Source organism: Fringilla coelebs (assembly GCF_963513975.1).
Source record: "Fringilla coelebs genome assembly, chromosome: 20".
Taxonomy (NCBI): Eukaryota; Metazoa; Chordata; class Aves; order Passeriformes; family Fringillidae; genus Fringilla; species Fringilla coelebs.
The window spans coordinates 7,148,137-7,165,170 of NC_140046.1; the positions used below are offsets into that span (position 1 = coordinate 7,148,137).

The 17,034-nt window shown below is 44.6% G+C and overlaps 1 protein-coding gene across 1 annotated transcript in view; it reads right to left on the reverse strand.

Annotated features, from left to right (window-relative positions):
- Positions 1-17,034, reverse strand: part of COL26A1 (collagen type XXVI alpha 1 chain) — a gene marked incomplete at both ends in the record, with an annotated part of 166,481 nt that overhangs the window by 117,108 nt on the left and 32,339 nt on the right. The window contains one exon of the mRNA XM_084218941.1: positions 15,712-15,815. Coding sequence (XP_084075067.1) covers positions 15,712-15,815 — 104 coding nt within the window. The remainder of the gene's footprint in view (positions 1-15,711; positions 15,816-17,034) is intronic.

Here is a 17,034-nt window from a genome sequence, read left to right on the forward strand (position 1 = left end):
GCAGCTACCTGCAGGTATAGATTACACCAGGTGCTAAGCCAACCCTTCCCATCTCATGGGGAAATTCAGCCCAGGCCAAGCATGGGGAGCTGCATTTTGACACAAGTCAGAGCCCTGCCCATGCAGCAGTGGAGTTCTGCCCAAGTCCCTGGTGGTGGGCAGGACACTGATGTGCACATGCTGTTCACTGATGTGCACATGCTGTTCCCCAGCACCTCCTCTGAGCCTGCAGCACTCAAGCCCCCAGGTGAGACTGCCCATCAGCTGTGCCCACCATTCCCCTGAGGGCTGTAGCAGTGACTCCAGACAGAAATCCAGCCCACAAAACCACAGGGATGAGGCTGCTGTAAATGGGGTCCAACTTCCCCTGAAATGTAAGGCCCACGCAGCCTCACTGGGATGTTGCCAAGACTTCAAATTCTGAGTATTTGGAAAATCAGGCACCTGGGCACTACAGCAGAGTTCTCTTTCCCCTACTACCCCATAAAACAGAGCTACCCAAAATAGCAAGCCAAATTTTGGAAAGGTTGCTGTACATCACCCCTTATGTGACCTTGCCTGAGTCATGACTGGACCCAAGAGTCTTCTTCTCCAGCTCTGGACTCTGAGTAGATGGCTACACAGCTTCCCTCGAGACCCAGCAAGGCAGAAATAGGAAATGAAATGGAGAACAGGGAGGAAATTCCATCTCCCAACACAAAAAATTAAGAGGCAGTCACAGAATTCTCCTGGTAAGAGGTAAAGAAATACGTATGCAAGAGTGAAGGCTAGAGACACAGAAATATCTTGTTAAATTTTTACAGTTTAACCACTGAACAAGCTACTTTCTCTCCATAATTTATACCTGAATTGTATGTCTAGACATGACATCATTTTAAGGTATGCCTTGTGTTCTGTGGTAAGTTTACAATAACCAGAACTTATAATTGCTGTGGTTCAGGTCAGCAAAGGCGGAAAAAATATTCCAAGCCCCTTCTAAGCAGCTGTTCTTGGTAATGGCTTTAGTCTGTTGTTTTCTGTCAAGGAGACAAGGCCTAGCAAATGCTAAAAGCCAACACTGAACCAACTCCCCTTCCTACAAGTGACGAATACCACAGATAATCTTCCATCCTCAGTCAGCTTTATTTGGTATGGTTCATATTAAAAGAGTGAGGGACAGCCAGATAAGTAAGGGCAATAAAAACATCTACTGTGCCTGTGGAGATTGATGGCTGCAGGCACCCAGATCCTGCTGTATGCCCATTCTCCAAATGTCCAGTGGGGCTCAGGTGGGATCACAACAAATCCCAGTGTATTCTCACTACTGAGGCAGAAATCCCAAGGCTATGAAATCTGGAACCCCGGTGTGGTTAACGTGCACCAGCCTCTCTTACTGGAGGAATGAACCCTGCTGTGATAAGGGCTGCTGGCCAAGTGACTTTAATCACATGAGAAGCTGCAATCATTGCCCTGGAGAACATGGCCTGAAGCATCCTATTGCATCAATGAAGTGGAATTTGGTCATTGGAGTGAGGGAGAAAGCTATGCAATTTGAACACTAAATGATGTTTGGGGGATTTGGGGTTGGTCTGCTTGCACGGGCAAGCTGGATACCCCAGGAGCAGGAGCTGGGAGCAGAGCACTCAGAGGATGCTTCAGGACACATCAAAACTGTTTTATGGCAGCAAACCCAGAGAATCCCCCATGCTGTTCTCTCTACAACTTCCTGAAAGGTGGCTGTAGTCAGGTGGGGTTGGTCTCTTTCCTCAGGCAGCACTGACAGAACCAGAGGACACAGTCTTCAGCCGTGCCAAAGGAAATTTAGATTGGATATAAGAAAAAGTTTTTCACAGAAAGGGTGAGAAAGTTCTGGAATGGCTGCCCAGGGAGGTGGTGGAGTCCCCATCCCTGGGGGTGTTTAACAAAGCCTGGATGTGGCACTGGGTGCCAGGGTTGAGTTGAGGGGTTGGGGCTGGGCTGATGATCTTGAAGGTCTCTTCCAACCCAGTGAGTCTGTGAATTCTGTGAATCCAAAGCAACTCCAAGATCCCAAAGAGAAACCTGGATCTGCAGGTGCATCAGATGGAACTTGGCCCACAACATGCATCTCAAAAGGCACAGGGATGTCACACACAGGAAAATTGTTTTCTAGAACAGTCCCTGTTGGAAGGAACCTACAACAATCACCCAGTCCAACTGATGCCAACTGGTTTTTTTGACAGGAGCATTAACGTTGCTGAGAAGGAAATATACATGAAGGTTACACACACTGTGCTCCTTCCTGTTATCTCAGTGGGCAGAAAAACAGCAGCCAAAATAAGGTCAAAGACAACAGGCAGAAGCCCTAAGCAGTAGTTACTGACAGTGAAGTAAGCAAACTCCTAATTCAGAAGGTAAAATCACAACTATTGCTGACATCTAGAAGGTAAGAAAGACTCTCCAAAATCCAGCTTTCTGCAACAGCCTGGAAAAACCCAAAAGACAGAGGATATGACAACCACTGTCCCTTTTTGTCCATGTCCCACAAGTGATCCAACCCAGACCGCACAAGTGCTCACAGTTACAAGAATGTGAGTGGGTAGCATCAACATATTGATGTGTTTTGAAATAAAATCACCTTCCCTTTCTATACAGGTTCCACAGAGTTTTGTTATATAAACATCAGTGGTCCAACTCTCCTCTGTCATCTGTAGTAATCAGAAAAATCTTGATGATTGCTTCCTAGCTCTTCCAACACCCTCTCAGACACTGGGAACCATTTCAGCTAACAGCAAATAGGAGAGAGCCCATCCTACTGCACCAGCAGAGGCTGATTATTGCCCCCAAGCTGAAGTTAGCCTCTATTCAGCTGGTTAATGCAGACCCAGAGCTAGCTCAACCCTGCCTGCTCCAATCCACATGGATGGGACATCAGCCTTCTCAGGAATTTGTGCCAGAACAAGGGATTTAACACACATTTCAAATCAGCTGCACACCTGGACAAGCTAATCTGGCCCAGTGCTGTAGTGCAGGGTTTGTGCAGAGCTACAGGATGATTCCCAGGGAGCTGCTCAGTGTGACACTGGGCTATGGGGAGAGCTGGGGAGCAAAGGAAAACCATGACAGATGCTGGCAAGGACAGCCCTGACATGGCTGGTGCCCAGGAGCAGTGGTGAAAAGGAGAAGTGCCCACTGCTTTCCAGTGCCAAAGCAAAAATCAGCCCTGAGAACACCATTTCTCAATGGATCCCCTGGGAGGAAGCACATTCCTGCCCAAATGGTGCAGCTGACCCAATACATCCTCTGTCCCAACCTGGGTGTACATTAGAGCCTACAGCTGGCTCATAATGAAAGTCTGAAGTCATCAGAGCTGTTCTGGCTTCAGTTCTTGTTAAAGATGTTGAACATCAGCCCAGGTTTGGTCAAAAGGTTACACAGGTTTTCAAATTGTTCCAGCTTGCAGTGACCCAAGGGTTGATTTAGGGTTTGCTGTCACAGCAGATTCACATTTACTGTTCTACAAGCTGCCATAAAAAGCCAGGTGAGGATCAGAGTCTCTGCTGATTTGAGATATAAATAAGGTACAAAACAAAGTGGACAGGAAAAAGGATACCCATCTACTCTGGGATCATCCCAGTTTCAAGGAGAAAGGACTGATAAATAATCAGTTTTTTATATACTTCAGGAAAACCATTCTCTCTTACTGCTGACCACTTCAAATGTGTTTGAGGCATCAAATTTACTTCTGCTCTCTTCTGCATCAATCAGCAAAGACCAAAGCTCAACAGCTGAACCTGCAGCAGAGCAGCAAAGAGACTGAGAAAAAGAAAGTCCCTCATGTAGGTGCCCATCTGCAGGGGGAACCCAGCCTTGAGGTTCAGTGTTAAACAGTAAAGAACAAGGCTGTTGGTGTATGTGTGGAAGAGAGGAACTCTTGAGCATCTACGGCAGACAAAATTAGAACAAACCCAAATACTGTGTCTAAACTTGATCTATAACTGATTGTTGTGATCAGAAAATACATGTAAAAGAGAAAAAAGTGCCCTCTAGACATTTATGGAGCCATGTAAATGCTCATTCACGTTCCCCATGAAGGGTGTGAGGGTTACACTGGTCTATAAGGAGCTTACAGTGTTATGGTTGGTATCCCAACTACTACTGCTGGTAGACATTCTACTCCCCTAAAATAAGGGCAGAGCAAGAATGACCCCTTTGTACAGGCACATCACACTGCAGATGAAGGAGTTCATTGCAAGGAGAATGGGCTGTTTTCCTGGGTAGCTAATAAAGAGCTGTGCCTTGCTGTGAGTGCTAATATTAAGACAAAAGCAAGAATCTTCAAGTTTAGGTTAAACAGAAAGCAATACCCATCCTCTGCATCCCACCCAGACAGAGCAGATGCAATAGAAATAACTGCTTATTTATGTTCCCACAAGGAGCAGCGAGCGCACAGCACAAGGACAGCGTTCAAGGCATCTCTGGCAGATCACACTGCGAGATGTGTTTAGCAGATCACACAACTGGAGAATGCTTGAAAAGACAGTTTGCTTAATCACTTGAGGCTAAGCTAGAAAAGATCAAACAAGCCAAGTTTAGGAGTAGCTTGTCCCCCTCCTTGAATGGGCTGTAACTTTTTACAGTGCAGAGCCCTGCAGCAACACAGCACAGCCATCCCTACACAAGTACTCTGAGCCACTTGGGTTTAACAAGTCTCCACACCAGTAAAGAGAAAACCAGAACCTTTGTTACTTAGCACAGGCCTCTGCCATTGAGGCTAAAACACTGGCTGACAACAGCAACAGGTTTGTATCTCCATCCAAATTGGCCGCTGAAGAACTAATTAACCAAGATACTCCACAGTTTCTCTCGGTGTCTCAGGGGTACCACAGCACTTTCTACAGTTCATGCTGCAGGAAACTCTCTTTCCAGAGCAAGACCTGACACCTTCAACAGAAAGCTCTAGTGCTTGATCTGGGGAGACACATTTGACAGTCACTGGCAAGCAGGACATAGTCTAATTAAAGCCCATCTGCCTTGAGTGTCCCTCAAGGTTTTTAGAATGAAGGACCACCTAGCAATGAACACAGACCCTGCACTTCCCACAGTGGATACACGCCAAAACTTCTTCAGCATTACTGCTACAAAAGTCATTATGTGCACACAAATGAAACATCAAACTGAATCCTGACTTGGGTTGGCTTCTTCTCTTTTAGGCTTGAGTGTATTTCATTTACAGGAAAAGAAGAAAAAAATGCAGTTTTTTCATTTCTTATCTCCACAACCAGGTGAAGGCTAGGACATCTTCTAGCCTCAGATTTCTTTAATGCTTCTGACTCTATTAGAATTGCTGCCCAAATTAATTTCAGCCACTACCTGGGGCAACTGTGCACCTCTCTCTGTTACTTTAATGCCCTTCTCTTGGACCTGCCTGCAGGGGAGGCATCAGCCATACCTGGCACTGCATAGCTAAGGGAGCAGCAATAAAAGGCCTGAGCTTTATCAGCCTTTGAGTCCTCATTTGATGGGATTAGCAACCAGAAAACCGCAAATGCTACAAGAATTTTCCTGTCAAGGAGGAACACATGTGAGATGTGGTTGCATCTGTAGCATGACCCTGCTGTTGCCTCTCTTTTAGGCTGCACCCATTGCTGTGCATCTTGAAACATCTGTGCCTTCCCAGTGACTGATTACCCAGAGACACGCAACAGAGCTCGGTATCTGTGCGAGGCCGGGGACTGAACCCTGAGTTTATTACAGAGCAGAGCTGGAGGGAGCTGCTTGCCAGAGATCCAAACTCTAGCCAACAAGTCCCTCCAGGCTCACTTGGAAAGGTCTTGTAACCTCACTGCTGTATGCCTGCTGGGCTCAAAATGAAATGCAAACTTGCATGTTACTTGTGGATTTGGATGCACTATCCAAGGAGACACAAATCAGGAGCCCGAACAAGAAGCATATGTTACGAGTCCAGAATAAAGTTTATCAGTCCTTAATGAGCTTCATGGTAGGGGATTTGCACAGAGCCATTCCTCAGTGTCCTTTCTTGCTTTGGTGGTTGAGGGACCTAGTGCAACTTGGTTAAATGGTGATGCTTCACTCGCATTTTGGTGAAGACTTTTATTAAATATTGTTTGAAATCTGATGGGACATAAAAGCAAAGGTCATTTCTCCAGTAAGTTTTCCCCAGCCTTCATTTACCTAGGAATGGTAAAGTTGCTAAAGAATCATCCAACAAGATTTCTTGACAATATTGCAGTGACAATCAGGATATCTTGCAGTGTTACATTCATAGGAAATATTTAATCAGTTCCTAGACTTTGTGCAATCATGTGAATGTCATCATTAGATGACATCATGTCATCCTGTCATTTATACCTACCTCTTGTCCAGTTTCTGAAAACCATGAGTTAGCCTCAATGACCAGCAGTCATTTAGAAGTCATGACCAGTTAGTCATGGCATATTTAGAACAGCTTGTTTGTGCTGATGCTATTTTCAGCTGTGTATAACTCACATCTACTGACTCCTCCAAAGTTAAGCAGTCTAATTATTTAACTGTACAACATATTCACACACCAGCTACCATGAAAGGCACTTTTCTTTCTGAGTCAAACACTTTTCTTCACAGATGCAACACATTCCTTTACAGTATTTAAGGTCCTGGGACTCAGATGTGCAGCACAATTAGAACTGGCTTTCACATGAGTTTAGCAGTTAAAAGGCTGAAGTTCCAGTCAATGCTGAAACTTGACCTCTCTGAGAATCACCAACACAAACACATGCAGGTACCACAGACCATGAAAGTTTTACTTGTGTGTCAGGCAGTGCCATGGATTATTTAGTAGTAAATGTTCCATCTGGTCAGAGTATCTGTAGCATCAAACTCCAACATGGTATTTCTTCTCCTGACTTTAGAGCAATACTTCATCCTGACATCTTCCACAAACTCCATTCCACCCCTGGGATCCCACTACCTTCAGAATCCCTTCTTTAAATCTGTCTACTTAATTATTCCCGCCTCTGTGGCTGTCCTTGATTGAATCTCACTTCATGGATTCTTGCCCAACTCTACAACTCCATCAAGATTTAATAGCATTTTAATCCTAGTCTACCACATCTTCCCAGTACTGCCCAGCCTCCAACACACAGAGATCTGATTAGGGAGGGCTCTCCATTCCTACTCTAACTTGGAAATGGAATAACAAGCCATGCTGGGCTGAGCACAGTCCCTGGGACAACTCCATTTGCCACCTCTGCCCAAACAGGCACAGTCTGAGCCCTCACTAATGACAGCACAGAAGTTTTTTTTGAGTGAGCTGTGTGGTTTGCAGTTGCACATTTCTGTAGCTTGCCAAATGAAGCTGTACTAACTTTGCTGCCTTTATCCTTCTAAGGGGCTCACATAGAGAAGACAACATTGAAATATATGGAACATGCTTTTGCCTAGCACTTCGTGTTAAATTGAAGTTAAACTCCACCAGAAATTATTATTTGGAGGAACACTTTTGGTTCCCCGTTTGATAACAAGGAATGGAGTAAGAATAAAGTCTAGGATTCAGCAACATGGGAATTCAATGCTTACCTCTTGCTTTCACCTTGAAGTCTACAAAACATGAAACCAACCTCAAGCTTCTCTGGAAAATCCACCTTTGTTCCTACTCCTGGGCTTGCAATCCCAATTCTACCTGGATCCCAATTCCTTGCAATCCCATTTCCACATGGCAAAGCATCCCAGGGTAGTTGTAATGGGGATTTAGTAAATCTAGGAAATCTCTTCTTCCTGAAGAAAGTTTGTGTGGATGAGGCTTACCCTGCTCACATCCTGCCCTTGCATAAACCCTCCTTGTGTTGATGTTTTTGAGCAGCCCACAACTGGAATTAGTTACCACAGAAAACGCAAGTGTTACTGTACCAATTGCATCAACTTGTTGAATGAAAAACCTACATAAGAAAAGGGGGAAAAGGCAAGAGTCCCTAAGACATAAATAGGAACATATCCATCTGCTTCACCCCCAAAACTTGGCTCCAGTTCAGCTTGCTATCAGCTACACCACCCCATGTACTCTGTGTCCTCCTTCAACCTCTCCCCTTCGTCTCACACCCCCTCAGACACATCTTGCCACTCACACATGCAGAAAGCTTGCACTGTCAACAGCTTGGTTAAACTTATTAAAAAACTTTTTGCCAGAGTACCTTGGCCTGTCCATCTGCTGTCTGTGGAAAGCTGGTGATGAAGTCTCTCATCTTCAGGATCTTCCTTTATTTTCATGTCTTTAATTCTCAGGAGTAGAAGATATTTCTCCATCACTCAAACAAAGTGACAACTCCTTATTTGATCAGTTCTGCACAGGTCTCAGAATTTGTGTAAATTATGTTCTTGTCTCTCCCCCAGTATTTGACAAGACAGAAATAAGAGATGGCAGCAGGATTCTGAACACAGAGTCACACCTAGCTGTGAAAGTCCTGAAAACCTGGAATTTTGTCCCTCATCTTTCCCTTATCCTGCCCAACATTCACATCTGCACAAGTCTCCACTGCTTCTAGAGTCAGATATCAAAGAGAACTAAAAGTAAACAAATTACTGTGCTAAAAAGAAATGGCACTCTGCAAATCAGGCCACTCAAGTATTCTCCTGCAAGAAATTCAGTAAGTTCTTCCTCAAGGAACCATCCCATTCAGCACTGTTTGACAGCAACATTAAATCCACACATTTCATAACTAAGCCCTTGAAAAGTGATGGGGAGGGAGCTGTAATTTCGTAAGTGCTCAAAAATTAAACACAAACCAGCTGGTTAAGTGGGTAATAGCCTTGCAAAGTGAGTGAAAGAAAGAGACTCCTCATTGCCACCCCTTCCAACTGTGGAATTTTTATATCAAAGGCCTAAGGCTCATTTCCTATTCCTGATAAAAAAACAAGTCTGTGCAGCAGCAGGAAACTTGGAAACAGCATTAGCAGGTGGGTTTAATTCTTCTTCCTTTATTATCTCTAATTCACTTGAAAAGCATCAAACTGATCAGTGGCCACCAATTAGAAACCATTCCTCTCATTTAGCTCTTCCCTATGCAAATGGAAGTGTTCACTCCAAAAATTACTAACTTCTGGTATAAACACAGCTCCACCCTTTCCCCACCACCTCCATGGGAATGGCTGTGGAAAAGAAAGCAGGGTGGAGTTTTTTGGGAGAATGTTTTTCCTGACTTTGGTACTAACTGCATTTGCAGGAGTCACAGCATAACATGTCACATGTCCCTTTTTCCAGAGGACACTACACTGCCAGCAACTCCCAAAGGCTCTAACAATGAGAGATTCACAGAGGGGGAAAAAACCAACTCCCTTCTAACAGCCTCAAGCAAATAAAATTTCATCATTGGGAGGATGAATGGGAAACAAGTGATAATTTGGGGGAAAACAAGAGCTCTGAAAGAACAGCTGCATGAGAAAGTAGCTTGTTAAAAGCTCAGGGTTGAAGGAGGCAGTAAAGATTATGAAAGAAAATGTCAAGAGGTTGGATGGGCTCTTCAGAACCCACACCTCCCGGATTCTATTCTAAAGTAATTCAGGAGCTCCCTTGTGTGCAAAACTTTCAATATCTAACTAATCTACCATTAAAGATTATACAAGTCTGAAACAAGCACAGAATGGTTTGGGTTGAAGGGACCTTAAAGCTCATCTCATTCCACCCCTGCCATGGGCAGGAACACCCTCCACAAGCCCAGGCTGCTCCAAGCCCTGTCCAGCCCTACCCAGGGGAAGATTAGGCTCACTCCTGATTAGAAATAAAGCAAATTAATAAAGGAAAGTCAATCACTATAAACAGGTGGGTCCTTCACTTGTGAATCAAGACATACACAGCAGAAAGCATCCCATGTGTTTGGGAAAGCCAATAGCTTATGAAAACACAAAAGATTCTCCACATACGGCAGTAATTTGATGGGAGCTAAAAAATTTGGGACAGTGTAATGGTACAGAATACAGCTTTCCTACTTATGTTCAGATAACATCTGCAGATATTTAGCACTTCAGATATTTTGACATTAGGTGCTCAATAAAATTCTCCCTGTTCAGATTAGAAATGTCCAAAAAAATGAAACTACTCAGATGCTGGAATGCAGTGTCAAAATATTTGGAAATCTAACAGGGATTTTTTTTTTTTTAATCTATGTATTGAAAAGGAAGATGAACATTTAGAAATTGTTCAAGGAGTCACAGAGTGCTGATGCCAGAAAGTGCTCTCAGCAGGCTGTGGATACTTCCAACAGTGACCACACGCTCCAGGAACTCCTCAGAAAATTTGATCAGTTTGATCAGGGGTGACACAAGTTGTGCCTGATCCAGAGGTTGCTGAGTGGTCAGCACGGTGATGGGAGCAGACAGCAAGTGGGTGACACATTGTAGAGTGGTTTGGGCAACTTCTGGTGGATCTTGTCTTGAAGAGGCCACCAGAAGCACAAGCAGGAGGTGGAACACTGGGGCAGCAGGAGGTGTAGCCTATGAAGAAAATAATGGGGTAGGTACTGTCAACACCTGGGACCTACATCACAAACTGCAGTGCTCAGGGAGCCACTTCCATGTGTCAGCAATTCCATCATGGGTGATTCACATCTTTTGATATTTTTTCATAAAATATTTTTGAAGGTAGATTCACAGAGATAGTTACCACATTTTATCTCCTACTTAAAAAACTGTAATTAATTCACATTCCATTTAATAATCTATAACACGTATTCACATAATTCACTTACTGTTTCTAACAAACAAACTTTGGCATGAAAAGATATTTTCAGAAAAAAAATTTGCTGTGTGGAACCAAATGTTGTACTTGTTTCAAAGGTCTCAAATGAGAGCTAAGCCACATTTCCCTAAAGGAATTACTGAACCAGTCTCTAGTAGAGAACTACATCCCTATTAGATCCAAACTTGAAGGGAAGGAACCTCAGCCTGCCATGTCTGCAGCACAGAACTGCCCAGCCAGTCACAGGGAGCTGAAAAAACCACCTTGGGGACAATTTCAGTGTTCACCTGGAAGCTTTTGTTTTATGACAGGAGCTGGACTCAGCTGCAGTGCACAAACATCACTGAACCAGGAACAGGAACAGGAACAGGCTCTGACTCCCACTGCTTTCTCTTACACTTTCTAAGGGAAGATTAAAAAGCTCAGTGGCAGCAAAAAGCTCTGCTGAGGAAGGAACTGAGGGACCTGAGGAAAGGAGAACACACAAGCTCAAATCCTGGAGAGAGCTGCTGTGATACTACAGGAAATGTTGCTTCATAATCTCTGAGCTGCATTTTCACATCAGGGACAGTTCTGTGTTTTAATGGTTCATGGGGAAGAAGGACAAGGCTTGGAGAAGTGAGGTCCCATTAACACCACTTTGAATTCCCTTCCCTTCAGAGCACTTCAATGAGCTTTCAAACTTTCAGGTTTCTTGTTTTGATGTCCTTTCTCCCAGTCCCATCAAATTTTGTCTCATAATTGCATTTGCTCATTTAAGATTTTCCTGGCAGTGTTGTTCTGCATCTCTCCTCCTGGGACCAAGAAATTTTGTAAACCAGCAATAAAAATGAAAAGGGTTTTTGCACTCCATCATACCAAGAGGAAAGTCCTCATTTTCTTTTGCTACTTTGAAAACTGCAAACACATGGGAATCTTAAGAGGTTTAAAAAATATCAGGATGACAAGAAAGATGCAAACAATAGTTATTAGATCAGAATATTCCAAGTCAAAAGGAAGTTCTCTAGTTAAGCCATTACTTGAACAAGGCTGCTCAAATTTCCTATCTTACGTGCATGCTTAGGAAAGAAAAAAAAAAAAGTAAGATTGGAATCACTATAGCATCACTTTAGAGGTGCTGAAGTGACTCTGGGAGCTGTTTCTTCCCCAAACAGCTAAGCTGTCTACCATCAATCTGCTTCTGGGGTAAATAGGATACTGGCTACTGTCCCAAACTCAAGCAGTACAAACAAACAAGGAAGAAAGCTATGCTATATTTGTAAAGTAAAATAAGACCTCGCCTGGCTGGAGAGCTCCAGGGCAGTGCTGAGCCCCTGAACTTGCTGGGGACACTTTTCCTCTCCCAAGAGGTTGCACTTGCCTTTGAACTTTCAGCCATATAGGAAAAAAAAGGCTGAGTTGAAATGTCAGCATCATCTTGGATTCAAATCAATCAGCTTGATGCATGATTGCAAGGGCTAAACCACTTCACCCCTGCACTGCCCTCATCCATATGTTCTTTATATCAGCAGTCAGCAGACTGGGTGGCTCAGTGCATTCATTTCCTGTCCTGGGCTTGGGCTCCACTTTAAACAAAACAAAAAGCCCCTGAAACTGGAAAATAAAAGTTAGTATCTAGTGACAGTTATATTCACCAGACTGGTTTGCATCAAGTCTTTTTCTCCATCCAAGGAAGTTGCAAGAAACCCTTTGGGAAGGCCTGGTACAACTGGTGGTTTTTGACTATCAACTGAATGAGCAGGTCCCAGTTCTACAAAACCAGTAAAGGAACTGGAGATTTTAGGTCACAGTTCTACAAAACCAGTAAAGGAACTGGAGATCTCTCAAATACTGATGTACCTTGGGCTGAGTAGAAAGCAAGGAAAGGAAGGGGAGAAAGCCCTAGGTAGTGTCAGCTTGAAAAAGGAAACAGGTTGGAAATTTACCTCAGTAAATTAATGGCCCACTGAGAGCAAAATCTCCATCCTCCTCTAGAGCTGGGCTTCCTCCAGACAATGCTGCTCTTTATCAGCTTCAATGCAGGAGTTAGATTCCCAGGATAATTGAAATCCAAAATTGTGCAGCTTTCAGTGGTAATGTAGGTGCCTGTCAGCTGGTGACACTGAAGTAGTGATGGTCTCAAGCTAAACTTACCAGCTGAGGATGGAGACACTTCAGTGATTTAATTACATTTAACACCTTGCTCTAGCAGAGGGCAGTTTTCCCACTGAAGGTGTTTTCCAGCAAGCCAGTTTCATCAGGAGTCTGTCATACTTTGGGGCTAGACACCCACACTGAGCTGCTGCTTTTGCAAAAGAGAAGCTGACCTCCCATTTGGGAGATCACAACAAGTTATGGTATCAGAAATAGCTACAGCCTTTGAATGGCTTCAAATTCTTTCACTTCTTTCCTTGGTTCACCCTCTCCCTGTCCTGTCTTCCCTTATAAAATGCTAAAATAAATAAATTTTAAAAGGGCAAGGAAGGCTTGATATAAGAACAGCTAGTAAAAATAATCTATGCTACAGTGGTTCCCCCAAAGACACTGTTCCAGAAGAGCACAAAAAAGGAGCAAATATTAGCTCTGCTCACTGGAGGTTAAAAAATAGATCAATAGATCTTAGATTTATATCATGAGGATGCAGAGACCACCATGAGGCATGCCCATGCACACACAGCTCCCAGAACTGTTCTGTGTGCTTCATCAATCCATTCTCTGCTGGCTTAATCCATCCCACTGAGGGAAACACACCCTGACTGTTCCAAGACCCATTGGGAAAGGAGGAGTTTCCCTTCAGTCTCTGGAATCAGGAGATGTTGCATGGAAGCTCAGAGCCACTGCAGCTGCCAGTGGCAACAGTGGCTGTCAGAGAATTGGAGGATTTGCAACACAGCAAGAAAGCAAGCTGAAAATAATGCAGGTCCAGGCTGCCTCCAGTCATACCTACCTCACATCAACTTCTAAAGCACCAGCTGCACATACAAGTGAAATTAAATATTGAGGAGGAATCTAACTACCAAAGAAAGATGAAAGCATTTTGAGGTTCTGCCCTGCTAATTCACTGTGGCTTCATCACTGCACTGGTTTTGTTTTGCTTCAGTTTAGTTTTCTGTTTCCTTTTGTCTGCTGTTTCCAGGAAGAACTCACACAGATAAGCATCCCACCCTCTCAGAGGAACCAGTCTTGCAGTAGGGGAGAGCACAGAAAGGAAAGAGCACAAAAGGCCTTATGCTGGGTTGCCAAAAACCCTAAACCAGCCTATTTTTAGCCTTTTTTACTTTGATTTCCAAGTGACACTAACATTAAGGATTGACATAAGGAGTAAGTAAATATTTCCATTTTGAAATTGACAGCTTGAAGGGCCATGCAGACCCTAGTATTTTAGTATTTACACTAAAAACCAAGTGGCCCAACCCTGCTGCACTAGAAAGGGATCTTTTTTATTTTCCTCTTTCATTCAAGGATATGGGACTGTCAGTAGCACCAGATGTTTTAAGGAGAGGAGAAAAAAAAGGTTAAAAGAATCTCTCACTTGAAAGTGAGGGCTTACTACTGGCTTTCTTCTCACACTCCACAAACCATATCCAAGCCCAAAAGAACAGTTCCACCTTTCAAAGTAGCTGTATAAAATTGTCACCTCGTTGCACAGACCTGCTCCTGCGAATCGCTGCCGGCTTTCTCAAACCAGCTCATGTTGGCTTTTTATTTCCACTGAACTCTGCTGAGACAGATCTGGCACTGCAGGGGGGAGCTGGAATCTCTCCTTTGCACCAGCAGCACCACTAAGCTGCAATAACTCACACCTGTCCAAACCTACAGGCACGAACAGGCTGCACACAGGGGCTCCTCAGGCCACCAGGCACATCCTCAGCTCTGCCACCATCCCCAGCTCCCCTTTCCTTGCAGGGACAGCTGAAAACTCAACTCAAGCTCCACAAAGCAGCTTCTCTCTCAGGCTCACTCCTTTTAGCATTATGTTAAAATGTAAAGCTCTCTCCTGCAGACAGCAACTTTGGGTAGTTTTGCCACTTTGTAAGGGTTTTCTGGAGCTTCTGGGAAGCTATTGTTTGCTCAGCAGCCTGGAGCCAGCTGCTGTCTGCAGCCATCACTCTTTGGGACTGTAAGGAGACAACTTCCTCGTCAGAGCTTTGCCTGAATTGTGTGATTGGTATTAAGATATCACAGCACAAAGAAAACCAGCACAAACAGCAGACTCAGAGATGCTGGACACCCCCACTGATCCTTCAGCAGGCTGTGTTGACCTGATGCAAATGAACAGAAGACTCCAGGCTCAGTTTCTCCCATTCATAAGCTGTGAACTCTCAAGTCAGGTTCAGTAGATGCCTTAATGCCTAAACCTGATACTTGGTGGAGAAGCAGGACTCGTTTCAAACCCCAGAATATGTTAGGAAGGAAAATGTAAACCATGCCCTGTTGTGATAAAAAAAGGAAAATACTTTTTCCTCCTGCCCCGTGTTTTTCTCTGAGTGGAGGGAACTGTGTTTTCACACACACTGTGCAACATGAATGTTACACCAAAAAGTCAAGGAGCAGGTAGAAAGGGGAACCAAAGGTATTGATTCAATGCTTTCTGGGAGCAAACATTATTTATGGCCAGACCTTACAGCCATAAAACTTTCAGAAGCAGCTTCCAGGGACCAGCTTTTATTGGGTACAGCAATGATGGTGACAACAGGGACAGGGAGAAGAGAACACACAAAAAGGAGAAAGCACATTTTCTGAACACACCAGGGATGCCAAGCATGAGCACATCTCTAAACAGATCATCCCTGATTCCCTTTTCTTTTTTTATTTCTTTCCCCCTCCCTGTACAGGCCTGTTTGCAGGCATTCAGAATGATCTGTTTTCCAAGACCACCTTTCAGAGCTGTGTGTGACATTCAGATAACAATGGGGTGTGAAGGGAACAGGTGATTTGTTCCTGTGTTTATGAGGTGTAGGGCACATAAGGGAACAAACCCCAGCTCAAGGCAGCCAGTCCATCCTTGCAGCTCACAAGGACAGAGGCATTGCTGGATAACTCACCCTCCTCACAGTTGCTCCCTGTGAAGCCAGGACAGCACCTCCACTCCAGCGTGGTCACAGTTCTGTAGGACATTTTGTACGTGGGCCTGATGAGAGTCCTGTAACTAACACAAACAAGGAGTCAGCAGAGCCAGTGCCCTACTCCAGCAGTGCTGCTACTGATTCACAGCACATCTTCCCACCTGGATATATCCTAGAGCACCCAGCCAACCCCAGCCACAAAAAAAGGAGTCACACAAAATATCAGCATGGATTTATTAGAGGGTGGATGTGATTTAACAGCTTTTATTTTCCTCCTTAAGCCCTCATGCTCTACTGACCCTTGCCCACACCTCTCCTCCTGCAGGTACCACCAGCAGCTTTGTGGACATCCCACCACTACAAAGCCCTGCAAGTGGCAGAGATGATGACTTGTTTCTCACACTCTCCCTTCATTTGGGCTTCTGTGGCATTGAACAGAGGCTGCCAATAGCCTTTCCTCACTCAGAAGTAATAGTTTGCCATCTCCCACGTGCCTTCCTTTTCCCCACCACTCAGACCTGGGATGTACCAGCACATCAACGTGACAGCTACATCAGAGATCTTCCTGGAGCCTTTTCCCAACTGCCTGACCTGTGCCTCAATTCTCCCCCCATCTGAAATAGGGTCACACTATCTGGACCACAGCCAAGGTTCTGCAGGACATTTGGGAGCTCTGTGAGTAGCACAGCATCCCCAGGGTCCCAATTACAGCACAAGCACTGCCAAGCCCCTCTGGGAACTGGAGGGTGACCTGCAGACACAGCAGGGCTGTACAAGGCACCAGTGATTCTGAAGTCAACACAAAACAGACAGTTGCATAAGTGACAACTTTTCCTTTAAAACAGCAGCTCGTCAAAGCTGGCAACTCTGAGTTTTCCCAGTATACAGCCAAACAAGTCACTGCTGCTATTCATGAAACTAAAAGCAAACACAGAAGTCGTACTCTACAAGTTCCCCTCAAAATTCCTACCCTCATTTAACAGCCAAAAGAATTTGGCACACACAGGGAGAGTCTGAAGCTTTGGGATTACAGTGTTGCAGGCTGCAGCTTATGCTTGTCTCTCCAAGGCAGGCAGACACAAACCCTGAGCACCCTGTCCCAGGGGAAGAGGCTCCTTCTGCTGAGAGACAGAGGAGACAGAGACAGCCTGGGGTTCACCTGGGCACAGGGGGAAAACAGAGCTGGAGGTTGCATGAATCTCATCCAAAACTGCTCAAGGGGTGGCAGGTGTACACCCAGGACAGCACTGCAGTGGCTGGTAGCTACTCCAAAGAGCAGTAACAAAGGCTTGCCAGGAGAGG